At 39.6% G+C, this 15,983-nt stretch overlaps 1 protein-coding gene and 1 long non-coding RNA gene across 9 annotated transcripts in view; one reads left to right on the top strand and one right to left on the bottom strand.

Moving 5' to 3' along the window:
- The window catches only part of Rfx3 (regulatory factor X3), a 252,375-nt gene extending 245,482 nt beyond the window's left edge, over positions 1 to 6,893 (top strand). For 5 of the 7 annotated variants that reach the window (XM_029472432.1, XM_021151614.1, XM_029472430.1 and 2 more), the window contains one exon: positions 51 to 685. In XM_029472432.1, coding sequence (XP_029328292.1) covers positions 51 to 289 — 239 coding nt within the window. In that variant the 3' untranslated portion in view covers positions 290 to 685. Of the gene's footprint in view, positions 1 to 50 lie in introns of all 7 variants that reach the window. The other 2 variants (XM_029472433.1, XM_029472434.1) reach the window with 1 other exon arrangement.
- Positions 6,894 to 9,087: 2,194 nt separating this feature from the next.
- Positions 9,088 to 15,983, bottom strand: part of LOC110286112 — a 16,131-nt gene continuing 9,235 nt past the window's right edge. For both annotated transcript variants that reach the window (XR_002377115.1, XR_002377116.1), the window contains exons 2-3: positions 10,017 to 10,213; positions 9,088 to 9,300 (exon numbers count right to left, since the gene is read on the bottom strand). This is a non-coding gene — a long non-coding RNA (uncharacterized LOC110286112). The remainder of the gene's footprint in view (positions 9,301 to 10,016; positions 10,214 to 15,983) is intronic.

The following is a 15,983-nucleotide window of genomic DNA, read 5'->3' as shown; positions in this document are numbered from 1 at the left end:
GCACTGATGTCTGTTTCTCTTTTGTCTCCTGCTGGTATTTGTTTGTGCAGATGAAGGCAGCGAAGTAGAAAGTGAGATGGATGAAGACCTGGATGATTCTTCAGAGCCTCAGGCCAAAAGAGAGAAAACAGAGCTGAGCCAGGCGTTCCCAGTAGGCTGCATGCAGCCTGTTCTGGAGAGTGGTGTGCAGCCCAGCCTCCTGAACCCTCTACACAGCGAGCACATCGTCACAAGTACACAGACCATCAGGCAGTGCAGCGCCACAGGCAACACCTACACTGCAGTCTAACAGCAGGAAAGCAGATTTTTCCAGCTTACTCTAACCCCATTGATACTGGGCTTAAGCTGAAATTTTAACAAGCCTGAAGGTTGACTGTTGTCAAAAGTCTATCTGTGCTGAACATTACCTTTTTGGAGTTGTGAAATGGAATGGGTGTATGTATTTTTCCAGGTCTTTTTTTTTTAACACAAATTATTTGCCTTTTAATAATAGAGCCCCTCCCCCCTTAGTTTCAGGTGTCAAGAAGGATTTTTACAACACTTAATGTCATTGTTTTTGTTTTCTCATAATTAAAAAGTAATTTACATTTTGTAGCTTAAAATATTTTATTGTTGATTGTTAGTCTTGGTGTATGATTTTATGTGTAAGTTTTTTAATTAGATGCACTTCTGTGAAATATCAAAAGAAATGAATTTCTTTGATTTACACTGGAGGCATGCCCATTTGGCAGCAGATGCATCAAATTTGCTTCTGAAAGGTGCTTTTCATTGGACAGAACCATAAGACACTATTTTGATAACATTTTGGAGTATGGAGAGAATACAGAGCGTTTTTATTATAGTGGTAGAGGGTTGGGAAGGTCATCTATTTTTCTCTGAAAAAAATTGAGCTGTGCATTTATCAGTTCAGGATAAATGACAGCATTGCAAGAGATTATGCTAATATGTACATAATCTGTGTACATAATTATTAAACCACGTTAACAATGCAAGCTTCCGTTAGACACTGACTTTTAACTATTATTTGTGTACCAATTCCTCTGTTTAAAGACTACTGATTCTGTATTGGAACCACTGTACAGATGCATTCTGCTGTTAAGTGGGGCTGTTATAGTTAGATACTGCAGCTGAAAAAATGACTTGACTTTTTTTTTTTAAGTGTACATGCTACTTATACTGAGCTGGACATACAGGAAACCATTCCATTTGGATGACTTTCTTTTATTCCAGGTCATTTTTCTAATAGTAGTTCAATATGCTGCTATTATAAAAGAAAATGTATAGAATGCAAGGAATGTAGCGACCTGCATATTGTTATTTCCTGGTTTCTAAAATACATGGATTTAAATTTTACACAGAACCTGAAGGCAGTGTGACTGGCACACCTCACTGTTGCTGACCCCGACTCTGTAGGATTTGGATAGGTGGCTGGATGGACCATTGCCATTGGAGAACGTACATCAGGGATCATCGTACCTCGGCTATTACATGGTGCCTTAAAACAGAACTGAGCTAAGGTTTAGTAAGGTTTATTTTGTTTGTGTGAATAACTCTTCAATCCATTCGGTAAAGTGCGCCTGTCATGCTCAGATTCCTGAAGTAAAGACAGGTCACATGTTCTTCAAGGGGAATTTAGGGGAAAATGAAGCAAAACAAAGAGACAAAAACTTCAGTTTCTCTCTGAGGGACCGTGAGTGGACTTGTCTATGTTTTATCCTTGGAGCTGAATATCACTTTATAACAAATCAGATTGCTAAGGGTGTGGACTAGCAGTTTTCATCCAAACATGTTACCTAAAGATCATGTGTTGTAGACCATTCTTATTTAGTTATAATTCTAGAAAGGTAACAGAATTAGCAGGTACTTATTGAAGTGCATCTTTTCAGTCTAAATGTCTGTCTGTGTGTCTGGGTGTCTCTATGTATACGCATACACACACACACACATACACACACACACATATGGAGCTGGAGTCTGCTACAGTCAGAAGGTGAGATCTTAAAGAGCACAGCTCATCCCATTTTACTTTGCATGAAAAGCCAAGGTTCTTTTAACTCAAGCTGTCAACAACAGCAACAACATGGGGCATAGCCTTTCATTTACATAATTATAAAATTAAATCAGTGCAAGTCAATAAGGGATTAAGTCAATAAAGCCAAAAATGGAAAGGAAAGCACAAAATGACACACAAATCACTACTGAGGCCTATATTAAGCTGAAGACTTCATCTTTCCAGTTGGATTGGGTGAGGGATATGGTTGAGGAGAAGAGGCTGTGCCAATCTGGAAAGTTAAAAATAGCAAATGGCTTATCAGGAAACACAGTCTATTGAAACTGTTATTGCCTGATTGTCTCAAACTTCTGAAAATCAACAGCATTTCTTAAGTGAAATTTAAATGTCTTACATATAATTTTAATGGATTCAGATTTTGTATGGAGCAACCTACTCACACACAAGTCTTCACTGGCATCCAAGCATCACTTCATTACTGAAGATCCCAAGGCAATGAATTTGCAAGCCCCTCCCCTCCATCATCCATCATAAGCTACAAAAGACCATGGACCTACTTCATTGTGAGTTAGAAAATGTTTACACATAAAATTCAAACCATAAACTAGCTCTCTTCATCTTGCCTCTCCCTCCTGAGGTCTTTCAGTCTCCTGTCCCTCCTTGTCACCCCAGACGACATCATGTCTGTATTGGACCAAATGTATTTACTGGTTTCACTGTGTTTATTGGTTGACTTTTTAAAATGTATTTGTATCATTGTTTCATTTAATTTAATGTTGGAGATATTTGTATCCTGAGAGGAATCAGCTAACAATTGACAGACATAGATTTATGAGAGGGAGGGACTGAATGGCCCTCCAGAATTCAACATTTCTTCCAGTTGTTCATGGTTTGTTCTCAATTAGGACAGAGTAGAAATTAACAAGTATTGTTATGGTTGAAATTGACTCCAAAATATTCTGGACTTTTAGAAATATTTAGGAACATTAATCCTTTGACACCAGTATAGATAGCTTTAACCAATACACACAAAAGAATACCCATGGCTTATGATACTTCTAGCTATTTGTAGTATATTGTGCACACATCAATTTTGGATTTGAATTGTGAACTATGTTAGAAAACAAAAACAGTAATTTACGTGCAGGCAAAATTTATAACAATCACATTTGTCTTAGTTATTTAACATTTTGTTTCTGTTTCTCCATTTATTGAAACTGACTTTTCTAAATAATATCAGCCACTAACAGTCTCGTAGTAGACGTATTGGCATAACACACTTTTTAAGGACTTGCTGGTATTTCTTGGCATTATAATAATGCTAGTCTTGAGATACATGTATGTGAATCAAGCACTACACTCCTAGTGCAGAACAGGGAAGGGAGGTGCATGAACTATCAGTGCGTTTCAGAGGAGATTCCCATGTAATACGCTTGAGTATCATAGGTATAGTTTTATATCGGCAAATACTTTGAGAATTATAGCCAAAAGATCTACACTTCCAAAACCAGTGAACAATGGATGGAATGGATGAAACTTCTCCTGGGAACACAGGGCCCAGTTTTATATTTCCCCTTTGGATTTACCAAGTTACTAAGAACATCAGGACTTGCGTCCAGATCTTGACTGTATGACTCTTACTGCCTTTTTGGAAATCTGCGTTCCTTTTTGTGACTTTTTTCCTTGTACTGTATAGCACGGTTCATGCACCTCTCTTTAGATGGTGTACTTTAAAAACAGAAGTAAAATACACAAATGGTTTTCTCGCTGCATACCTAAAGTTAGTAGTGTGCAACATTAACTGCCTTTAATTTGTAGTAGGCGAGCAAGAATGAGCACATTCTTGCAGAATGCTGTAGACGTCAGTCAGGAGTGAGCACAGCTCCCATGCTGTGATCCTGGGCCTTTTTACATGGACACACTCTCTACAAGTGCTACATGCATTTTCAGTTTGGAAAGATTATTATCACGTTATTATCATTAATATTATTATTTAAAATGTCTAAGATAATGCTGTGCTTGAAACATCCGTGTGAAAGAAAACACGTGTGTCGCTGTGATGGTCCTCGTTGCATGGACATAGTTGAAAGTCAGAAGCTTGACGTGTTACGCTTGCACACGAGTTAAGGCAGTGGTTATAGACAACAGACTGACTTTGTCATAACCTCCCCTCCTCAAGTTCTTTTGAACAAATCACGATCATCCAGAAACTAAAATCAGGACTTTTCTGATCTCCGTGGATCACAGCAGAGTCTGGGGGAGGAAGGTTGTCAGTGCAGTGTTGTTCAACAGCGGGCTGTGACTGGATCAGAGCAACAACCTCCATGTACATGGTAGAACAAACTCATTAACAGAACCCTAGTATTTCTGTGAGTCTGGTGATTTTAAAAGACTGGAACTGAAGCATTAATTCAGTGCTTAGTTCTAGTATTAGAAAAGCCCTTTGCTGTAATGCCTTGTATTAACCCTTTGAGCATTGTAAGATATACAATGGGGGATGAAAGCCTTTCAGATCATTTATTTAGACTTAAAAAAGTAAAATAGCCTCTATATCCAAATGTCTAATTACACTGTTTTTTAAAGGGGGGGGTCGGAAAAGAAAGTGTCTCCATGCCGAACACTTGCATTTTATATACAACTCTTAATTTTCCTTCAAGAGGGCTGGATAGATTTATTCCCAAATATTCACTGCCATCTAAGTAAGTGTACTGTTTACAGAAGATAAAATCAACTTTTCTAGCATCACATGACTCTCTAGAAAAGGAGGACGCACACATGGGCCTATGCTGGCCTATGTAGTAACTGATTTCTGCACACTGGAGGTACCTGTTTGCCTTTAAAAGGTATGATAAAATAAAGGGTTATGTTTTGTCTTTTTTCCCAAAACAAAAGATCTCATTTATTTAGCTTTAGAAAGTACAAATGAAGCCTTAGAAGGAGTGAGTTCCACTACACACAGCTGGACTCTGAGGTACTTAGGCTCTTTGGAGTTGCATCTATCATGAAATATTGTTTGGAAATCATGCGGGGCATAATTTTATCTATGCTCCAGAACATTAATACTTTGTCATAAGATAGAGAGAGGCAGAGTGGCGAGCAAGACACTCACTTGCTCTAAGCTCTTCTGCCAGGAGATGCTGTGACTACTGCTTCAGCTATCTCTGAATGTCATTCTGCTTACAACATTTGCTGATTTCTTTGAGGGAATTTCTGGACAGTTGATCTGGTCCTCCCCTATGTGACAGAACACGGAGCAGTGTTGTGCTCAGATACGTCCACGCTGCCCTCGCTGAGCACAGACAGGAGCATGACCTACTCCGCGGCGTCTGCCAACATCCATAGCATAGTGCAAGTGTCCGTACGTTGCTTTTTAGGCAGTTGAGGAAGTCAGACCATGCAAATTACTCATGTGTTAACATGCAATACTCAAAGGGTTTTACTTTAGCTCTCTTCTTTTGACTCTTCACGATGAGTTACTGTAAATGCTTCTCAGTTTGCATGCCTTGCCCATTGCTGCTAGTGATTTTATGTGCCAGTAGACCTGAGTTTAGTTTACCAATTTTACTTAAATAGTAAAAGCCACTTACAAAGTGACTGGCTAGGGTTGATTCTCCTTTTGTTTAAAGGGATTGGTGATACGTCGTCGTTCTAAAAGAAATGTTTGGTCTCTTCGATTTGGTTCTGATGTTTGAATCTTTTCCCCCTCTTTCCTTTGTTCTTTTTATTTATTTTTTCTTTCTTTCCTTCTCTTTCTTTCTTTCTTTCTTTCTAAATAAAGTATGATGTTGGGATTGGAAGCCCTGAGTAATGAAATATTTGGTAAGAATCATTTAATGTAGCTCAATAATGATGACAGCAAACCTCTGTGAGAAGGTTGATTCTGGGGAGGAAAGCAAAACTACAAAAACTCTGATTGACTTTTGATGACCAAGTAAATTTTCCTTGAGTAAATTAGCATTTCTGAACAAATGGTTGCCTTGCTTTAGCCCACATACCCAATTGTATAGGACCCAATGAGGAAGGTATTAAATTGTATTCGTTTGAAAAGCATCTTTTGTACCAAAGCAAATTCTTTTCTCTGCTCATCTCCATCATCGATTTGGACCTTTGGTGGCGACCAATGAGTCGGTTCCAGAAACTTAAGTGAGTGCCTTGAGAACGCTTGGGAACTGTGCCTGAGGTGGTAAACTCTTAATTAGGTTAACTGTAGCGCTTACCAATCAGTAACTACACTGTCACTCAGGGCTTTCGTACCTTCTAGGTAAAACTCCTTTCATTGTGGTTTTGGTTTTTTTTTTTTTTTTTAATACTGTATTTTTTTTTTAAGTGCCATCATTTAAAATTCACTTAGTAAGTGGCAGATTACATTATTCAGTCCCACAAGCACACGAACATAGTAACACTAGGAGATGTTTGAGCATTTATTTTACAATCGACTGAATATATGATGTAAATGAGGTAAGCAACTTTTGTAGAGATTGTATGTGTGAGGTAATGTACTGTTCTTTTCCAGTTTTTGGACTACAGTTGAATAAACTTTTTAATTATTTAAAAACATCTTTGCTGAATAACATGTGATGGGTTTTTTGTATAATGTATTTGATTTTGTAAATACGTATTTCCTGATGTGATTTTTGTGAGAAACGCTAAATCTTTTAGTATACCATGTCCTCTGAAGATTGGCAGGAGCTAAATACTAGTTTGTGGGCGATTTGTATTGTGTACTGTACAATAACTGGGGAACTTTTATAATTATAAAAATATATATTAACTTTTAGTGTGTTGTTTAAACAAATGACTGGAACATACTAAAGATATTAGTAGGATTTTTTCTGAATATTTCAGACTTGAACTCAGGCTAGCTTTCTTGTGTTTTTCAAAACAAAAAATGGTGTCTTGTCTTTTAAAAATCAATAAATTTGTTTCCTTGTTACAAACATTTGAAATGGCTTGGATTTTTTTGGGGGGGTTGTTTTGTTTTGTTTTTCCTCTCCTCAAATTGTTGTCAGGAGGCTTATATTACACCATCTCCTCTAGGAGGGTGCACTCTGTGTCATTCATTAGCTTAGAAACAAAATTAAGTTGTTTTCCTTCCTTGTGTCAAATGAAATTGCAATATTTACACATGAACAGCACAAAAAGAGAAAACAAAATTATAAGCCCAGCAGGGTACAAATCTTACCCTCAAAGAAAATGAGTGACTGAGTGCCACTTGATTTCAGGGGCTGTCAACATTTCCATTGTAAATCCAGATTTCTGGGTGTTCATAATGTGTTTGTTTTATGTCATTTCACATTGATATTCTGCATACAAGTTCTTTGTTTAAATTGAAAGAGCTTATTAAAATTCATTTTAGTGCACTTAAGAAGATACCCTGCCCATTTTCCCTTTGGATATGTATAGAAAATTTTGCTTGGGTGTACATTTGTGAGAGTGATGAACAAAAATGATGTAGTCACTACCACAAGAAAGATTAAAATTACTATTTTTTAAACCTTTCTGACATTTAGGATTTTCTTTTCAGATCATAGTATCTGCAGTCTTCTAGAAGGTGGAATAGCCAACTTTGAGGATTTGCTTTTAAAGGAAGTGAAATAAAAAGCAGAGAGTATCTTTTGGGGAATCTCAGCATGGTCCTTGGTACCAGTGTCTCGTCAAGGGTAAAATGATGACCTCACAGTTCATAGCATATCTATTCTCTCTCTCTCTCTCTCTCTCTCTCTCTCTCTCTCTCTCTCTCTCTCTCTCTCTGTGTGTGTGTGTGTGTGTGTGTGTGTGTGTGTGTGTTTACATGCATGCATGTCTATGAGTTTGTGAGTTCATGTACACACCACAGCACACATATAGAGGTGTGGAGGTCAAAGACTTCAGCTGTCAGTCCTATCATCCCATTTTGTTTGAGACAATGTCTTTTCTTCACCACCGTGTATGCCAAGCTAACATGGCCAACAAACTTGAGAGGAATTTTGTCTCTCACTGGGTCATTAACAGCTTCCCCTTTGTATGCACAGAAAGATCTTGTGTCATGAAGCTGCCAGGTGGCCCACTGAAAAGCCACTCCCGTACCACGATCTTGGCACTTGTTTCTCCCATTAGTAGGGTGGTCCTCTCAAGTTCAGCAGTAGCCTTTGCCGTCTCAGCCTCACAGAGAGATGCCTGTGCTATGGAGCTCCTGCTGAGTTCCCTACGTGCTCCCATGGCCCCTTCATACATGGAGCATTGAAAAAGTACCCAGGCAACTGAAGTGATCACCACCCATGATCCCTGCGTGTAATTCTAAATCTTCCCTGCAGGAGATCCCTTCTGGGGTAACCACTGACGTGATAGAAAGGCAGCTCACACTCCCTGTCCCTCTGAAAGAACCTAGTCCATATTTTCCTACCAAGCTCTTGTCACCCATCGGACAATCTTGTTTTCCTCAAATGCAGGACTGCTCAGTCACGAGTCTCTTACTCGCAGTGCAGTCTCCATGTGAGGAAGAAAAGGAGATGAAACTTGAAGCGCTGACCCCGTGGGAGAATCCCTTATACCAACCACCCTTTCACCAGACCACTTCTGAGTCGGGAGCTGTAAAGCCAAATGTCTGACTCCAGCTGAGCCTAGCCTAAATTGCTGACTCAGAGAATAATGAAGGCGAAACAGCTCATTCCCCCTCAAGTTTCTAAAATCATGGGGTAGACGCGTTGGTCTGAGGCCCACCTCTGACTCCCCGCTGGACAGTATTTGCTAGGTATGTGCCAGTTGCTTCGCACGTGGCTGCTGTGTTTGATGTGACTTTATGACTAGTTGTGCGTTAGCAATCCTGTAAAATGGGCTTCTCATTTCCAGGTACAAAGATAAGGAGATTGGAGCCCAGTCAACTTACCTGGGGCCGATTACATGGTGCTAACAAAATCTGTCTTTGTTCTTGATTTCCTTTTAATATCGTCAAAAGACATCTTGATGGCCACACTCATTCACACACGCACTTTAAATTTCCAGGAGGTAAAATTATTCCCCCTAGATGCACAGATGCTTGTGAGGTTGTCTTTTCTTTATGCATTCAAAAAATAGCCACGGACTCTCCAAGAGTTTCTTTTAAAACTTGCAGATACTCCGACAACATGTGGGGATAGTGTGTCTCCGCTGCTTTCTGCAGACTATTTTTAGAGTCGGCTCATCTGTCTTTGCAATTGTCTTGCCTCGACACTCAGATTGCACCTCACAAAACACACAGCTTTCTTAGCAGTTCTGTACTATAAGGCTCTGTATTACTGGGCCATGGGACAGTGTGATAAGCTTATTCAGTCCTAGACAGAAAGAATAGAAGTATTATTTGTGTGCAGGGAGGGCACAGTTATTATGTTTAGGGTTGTTTTTTTCATTTATTGTCAGAAATTTTTAAATACCCATACCAGAAGATCTCACAGTAAATCTGCCTCTGTAAAATGTGGATCTCTGATATTTACTGAAAAATCAGATGCTCTGGCAATACTGACCTATTGGCAGATCCTGAAATCAAGACAACTGGATTTGAGCCTCCACGCTGTTATTAGATGCCATTGCTTCATCTCCTTACCCTGGCGCCTGCCTCACCCTGGAGGTTTGAGCTCCTTCTTCATGTTCTCTGGGTGTCGGCACTTGTTGCTACATGTGATATGTTCTCTCTACGGCCAACAAGGACTGAAAAGCGGTCCTCACTATGGGAGAGCAGGAACGTGCTCTCCTTAGTGCCTATCACAGTTACAGGCAATGGTATGGGATGAGAAAGAGTCCTGTGTTGTGTGCTTTAAGCTGCACTGTCCTCCAGGGTGCTGGCATCCACCAGCAGAATGAACAGGTGAATTTAGTCTTTTCTGTTCATAACCATCCGTTGTTTGGGAGAAGACCATCCTGCCACTGGGCACCTAAGTTTCAGTCTAGCATTTGAAATCACCACCTCCTGATACTTCCTTTCAGTTCTAATCAGGATTTCCTATCTAAAGGCAGGAATATAGGACAATTCTAAGGACTAGCTCTCCCATACCTAAAAGGACCTTGCAGAAGGACACCTCCTGAGGGTAGCATCCTGAAGGGAATTGTCGTGGATGAGATCATGATTACTCCAGTCACTCACATTCTGTGTACCCCAGCTAGCTGTGCTGTAGTGATGATTGACAGAGAGGTACAATTTAGAGTTTTCCACAAGACTGGTGATCATGTCTGACAATTCTTCACTTATACCTGTGATCAAAGAGAAAGAAGAACAGGTACCTTGTTAATGCCTTATTGTTGTTTCATTAAAGGAAGAAAGCAGGTGTCATTATTATATAAGACAGTTAGCAACTTTCTCATGAGGACAAAGGTCTCAAGGAGGAGGCTCCTGTCTCCAGAGTGGGCGATTTTTTTTCTAATTCGGTCTTTTCAGACAAGGTCTAAAAAAATATAGGAAGGACCGTGTCCTTCTGTTGTTATGGAAGAGTATAGAGGTGTCAACGTGCTTGATTTCTTAAAAACAGACTGCCATTCAAAAGTCTCCTCTTGTATCTAATTTAGTGAAACAGGATGTTGAATGTTGACAAGAAACAAAGTTGACAAAGTCCGGGGAAAAGATTCAGATTCAAGTCTATGGAACCATGAGCAGAAGATTTCCAAAGAGGCTTTCAAAAATGGGCTCATCATGAGAGTTATAAATCTAAGAGATCAAAGCAAAGGAATTTTATGTGTCCCACCGTCTATTTATTCTGAAGTCAGTGTTCCAGAGAAAAAGGGCTTTCAGCTGGTCTCAGCATCCCTCCTTCAAAGGACTAACCCTTGGTTAACCGTTTGAGATATCCTCCATCATCCACATAAAGAGAAAGAGGACAATAGTGCCTATCATGTACCAAATACTGATTGAACAATGTTACAAAGAATGTTGTATTTCTTTTCAAGATTGTTTGTGCATAACTTGCAACATGTAAGATTCTACACTCCAGAAGAAACTTAGTTACTTATAGTTACAGGTGACCGGATGGGAAACAGTATTTAGGTTGAAGAACCCCCTAGCATAGTAACTCTCTATGCTGATTAAAAACTAGGTTTGCATAGGTTATTTCCAGTCTTCAGAGTACAAAGCATCCGAGGTTTGATGGGACATGGGAGACTGTATCTGTGTGATTCCTCAAAGATGAAAAGGTATTATGTTCTCCAGATAAAAAGAAAAAATTTGTTAATGGATAACTTTAAAAGATAATGCTGTGTCCAAATAAAGAAGTTCAGAAAACCAAAATGAAAAACATACTGGAAAAGAAAAATTCAAAATACAAGGTATGAAAAATCAATGGTTAATCTTGTAAACAATGCCCAATTCTTAGTCAAGAAAACATTGACTAAGAAAAAAATATACTTAGATAAACCTCACAGTATAATATGGTAGGTTTTACTTCAAAAATAAAATTTTGGCAGCTGGAGATATGGCTCAGTGGTTGAGAGCACTGGTTATTCTTCCAGAGGACCTAGATTTAATGCCCAGCACCCACATGGCAGTTTACAACCATCTATAAGGGGAGCCAGTGCCACCTCCTGGACTCTGAGGGCACCATGCACACATAAGGTGCAAGACAAACATGCAAGCAAGATGTCCATATAAATAAAGAAATTTTTTCACTTGGAAGACATTGCTAAAAAGACTAGTACCAATTAGGAGTCAGTTTTCCTTCAGTTTTGGCATGTCTTCTGAGATGATAGAATTCAAGAACGTGCCACAAACTGTTGTATTTGCCGAAAAGGTTTTTTCATCATACAACTTGTTAAAGTATGAGATTTGGCTATACTTTAGAACAGCTGTTCTCATGACCCCTTCAGCAAACCTCTATCTGCAAAAATAGTTACGGTACGATTCATAACAGTAAGTAGCAAGCAAAATCACAGTTATGAAGTAGCAACGAAAATAATTTAACGGTCGGGGATCCCCACAACATAAGAAACTGTGTTAATGGTCACAGCATTAGGAGGGTTGAGAACCTCAGCTGTAGACTGAGAGAGTCTGTGGCTTTTATTGGATGGAAGTTGAATGGCACTGTGTAAGCTGAAGTGCCCTGGACACTCCCGCTTGTCTGCAGAGGAACCCTGTTTTGTAGTGGCTTATTGCCACATTTATTCTGGAAAAAATCTTTTCTAATATATTTGTTCAGCAGAAGATTAGAAAATAGAACAATGGCTTTGTCTAGAGCAGAAGGTACATGATCTATAATAAATGCCCCTGAGGGGAGGGTGAGGTTTTAAGTGAGGATAGGGGAGAGGAAAGTGTAGGCTAGCCAGAACTAAAGATATAGAAAGAGGACTTATGGAAATGCACTAGTTTGTAAGCTAATTTTAAAACATGCTATATAAAAAGAACATTTGAATATAAGTACCCTGCATGCGTGGGCAACTCTGTGCCCAGAGAGATGAGTTATTAAATGAAAATCCCAGTTACTGGGCACAGGATACCTCGCTATCAGTTATTGGTCAGGGAGGCACCAAAAAACACAGGCTATTGCCACTCCATTTTTTTTTACATGATTGAGGTTTCCTAAATTTGACTTTTCTCTGTCTGTGACATTTACTACACAGGCAGCACAGGCAGCACCTGCCTGGGCTTTTCTGCACTTCCTTGAGCTTTGGCATAGGGGATGGGTGACAGAACAATGTGGAGACAAATATGAATGTGAATCGTCTGCCATTGCTGTATATCACAGTCCTTTTCTGTGACCTAAGAGCCCATGGCAGGCCCAGCAGAGGCAGATATGTCCTAGTTTCTCACACAAGAAAGTATTTACAAATACAAACATACACCCATGTCATTCGTTGGCCAGTGACAAGCCACGAACATAATGATTGTCCTGCATGGTGTATGATTTGGAGCTACAACAGACACAGCCTTTGGATAGGTGACTGCATGATATTGTCACATAGATGAAGTGATCTATGACCATGTGTCACAGGAAATTAATATTTTTAGGTTAGAATTAAAGGGAGTGGATTTCATCATGATATTTGCTTGATTTTGCATGCATCTAAGTGTAAGCCACTGTAATAGATTTCCCCTCATCCTTCTCTCTAGTGCCCTCCCCACAGCCCCTCTTCCTCTGGCTGCTTATCACAGTACTTCCTAGTGATTTTCTGTGTCTCATCAGCATTCCCCCTTCACCTCTCATTTTATTAATTTGGGACTTCTCTTTTTGGTTCACTAGGCTAGGGTGTCATCATCTTTCCTTCTTCCTTCCCCTCTCCCTTCCTTCCTTCTTTCCTTCCTTCTTTCCTTTCTCCCTTAGAATCAACTATTTGATATATTATATATATTTGTCTTGTATTTTCAGTTTCAATAATTTCTACGCTCATCTTGATTGTTTCTTCCTGCCTTTGGTTTCTGAACTAGGGTTGTGATTGTTTTTCTAGGTCCTTGAAGTGTATCATTAGGTTATTTATTTGAGATTTTTTTTCCACCTTTTTAAGTGTAAGCATTCACAGTTATAAACTTTCTTCTGAAAGTAGCCTTAGCTATATTTCAAAGGTTCTAGTAAGCTATGCTTTCTTTCTTCCATTTAAAAAATTAGTTTTCATATAATAAAATATTTCATATATTTATGCTTTGTATTGTGATCACATGCATTCATGATTACACCCCTCTTAACTCCTCCTATTGCCTCCTTCCTCCCAATTTCATGTCTGTCTACTTGTTGTTGTTATTGTGGTTGGCATTGTTGTTGTTGTTAAGAACTCCCACATGTGCATGGGTGTGAGCCAGCCACTGGGACATTGACAGCTATCAGTAGCTACGTCCCCAAAGAAGAGTGGCCTTTCCTCAGCAGCCAACAGTTGCCAACAGCTCCTTTACCAACGGTGGGACCCTCCCACGTCCATGCTGGAATGTTAACTGGCTTGATCTTGTGCTTGTCTTATGCAGATAAGCACAGCTGCTGTGAGTTGATATTTGCACAGCCGCATCATGTCCAGAAGTCAGTATTTCACAGCTCTCCTCCCCATTTGCCAGTTCTTGTGTTCTTTCTGCCCCTTATTCTGAAATGTTTTCTGAGTCTTGGACGGAGAGGCTAAATGTAGGTGATTCATCAGCTGCCAAGCACTCAGAGTTATTTATAGTCAGTACGTCGACCACTTCTGAGTCTCTGCATTAACTACTACCCACTATAAAAGGAAACTTCTCTGACCAAAGGTGAAAGCAATAAAAATCTGTGGTTATCAACATAAATATTTAGAAGGCAATTTGGCTGCATTAGCAAAGCAACAGTAGGGGCCCATGACCACCACCACCTAGGCATCTAGGATCACTTCGGCCATGGGCTTTTGATAAGATTTATCGTACAAGACATGAAATCCCTCTTGTGCTGAGTGTAGCAGAATTTTTCCCCAATTAATTTAAATAGTAATACAAAAGGAAGCCTGTGATTGGACAGGGAAAAGGAAGGCAGAGCTATGAGTTTCAGAGCCAGAGACAGGGACAGGAAGAGGAGAAGGATGAGCCACGTAGCTTTTATAGCCACAGGTAGCTATGAGTATCATAAAAGGATAGAATGATTGGACAAACTTATCTAATCTAGGTGTGCAGCTTATATCATTATCAGTTGGCTCTAAATTTATTGTGTGGGCATCTTGTGAATTGAGAATTTATTGATATATAAATCTGACTAATGATTCCAAGCTTCTAGAGTTTTGCTTTAATGTGTTTAATGGGTTATGGGGATTTGTGACAGCTAGCTGCAGGGGATGGATGGCTGGGAAGGTACAAGTGGAGCTGGAAAGACTGCAGTCTGGGGCTAGCCATGGAGGTGGCGAGATTCCTGGGGCAGAGAGTAACAGGGAATAGGGGTGTGTGTGCCTTTTTTTTAATAGTTCACACTACACTGCAGGCCTCAGTTCCATACAGAAAGCAGTTGGTTGCACCCGTTATGCCATGGTTACAGCAGTAGGTACTTTCGCCAGGCAGCCGATATTGTAGCATATGCAGGATCAGGGATGAGTGAAAAATCGGGATGAGTCTGACTGTTCTCTCCGGCAGTCTGCACAGCTCCTTAGGCTTTATGTAGATAGCAAGAAGAGATCCCTGCTAGGTTGAGGTTTATCTCTGTATGCCCATCATCCAGCCTGAGTGGTCTCGTCATCTGTAGGGTCTTACCATCTAGCTATGGAAGGCAACTAAGAGCACTGGCGATAGCCTGCTATGTTTGGGTGCAGCTGCAGCATCCCTGAGCAATAATTAGTCGGAATGTATCCTGTGCTTTGGACTAAGATCACCATTTGATAACCCAGGCTTCTGGGAGCAGTCGAATCGGACTATGCAGGTTACTTCTGTTCAAACTCTTTAACAATACTTTTTAATTAAACATTATATTTGAATTATCTTACAAGCCAGTGGCTTCTTTATATCCTGAGTTTTGTCTCCCTCCCGCCCTATTTTCTCCTTTTGCCTGATTCCCCTATCCACATGTAAATCTTTAACCCTGAGAACTCCACACCTCCACCTGGGGGAGGAAAGGGCTTGTTTGGCTTACACTGTCCATGGAAGCCAAGATAAGAAATTGAGGGATAAATTATTTTATTTTAATACTTTAAATTAAAATGCAATTACACTACTTTGCCCTTCCCTTTCCTCTCTCTAACCTCTCCTATGTCACCATGCTCTACTACATATATAATATGTTATGCATACATAGATGCATACATTAAATATATATGTACACATATATAAATATACATGTGTATATATATATATATATATATATACGTATATATATGGAGAGAGAGAGAGAGAGAGAGATGGGAGAAGAAAAGGACCATGTACTTATGTAAGACAAAATATGTGTTCTGTGGATCTCAAGAGCAACCTTGGATGTCTTTGTATTTAATGCTTACGAAGAAATGAAGGGATGTGCCAATGATTGTGCAAAATTATGGAATGTTCCTGTTCACACTCTTCCTGGTTTTTATTTTGTCTTGTTTTGGGGGAAGGGGAGTTGCCTTTTCTTTTCTCTCT

Source organism: Mus caroli, chromosome 19 (assembly GCF_900094665.2).
Source record: "Mus caroli chromosome 19, CAROLI_EIJ_v1.1, whole genome shotgun sequence".
NCBI lineage: Eukaryota > Metazoa > Chordata > Mammalia > Rodentia > Muridae > Mus > Mus caroli.
This window is presented reverse-complemented; position numbering and strand designations above follow the sequence as displayed.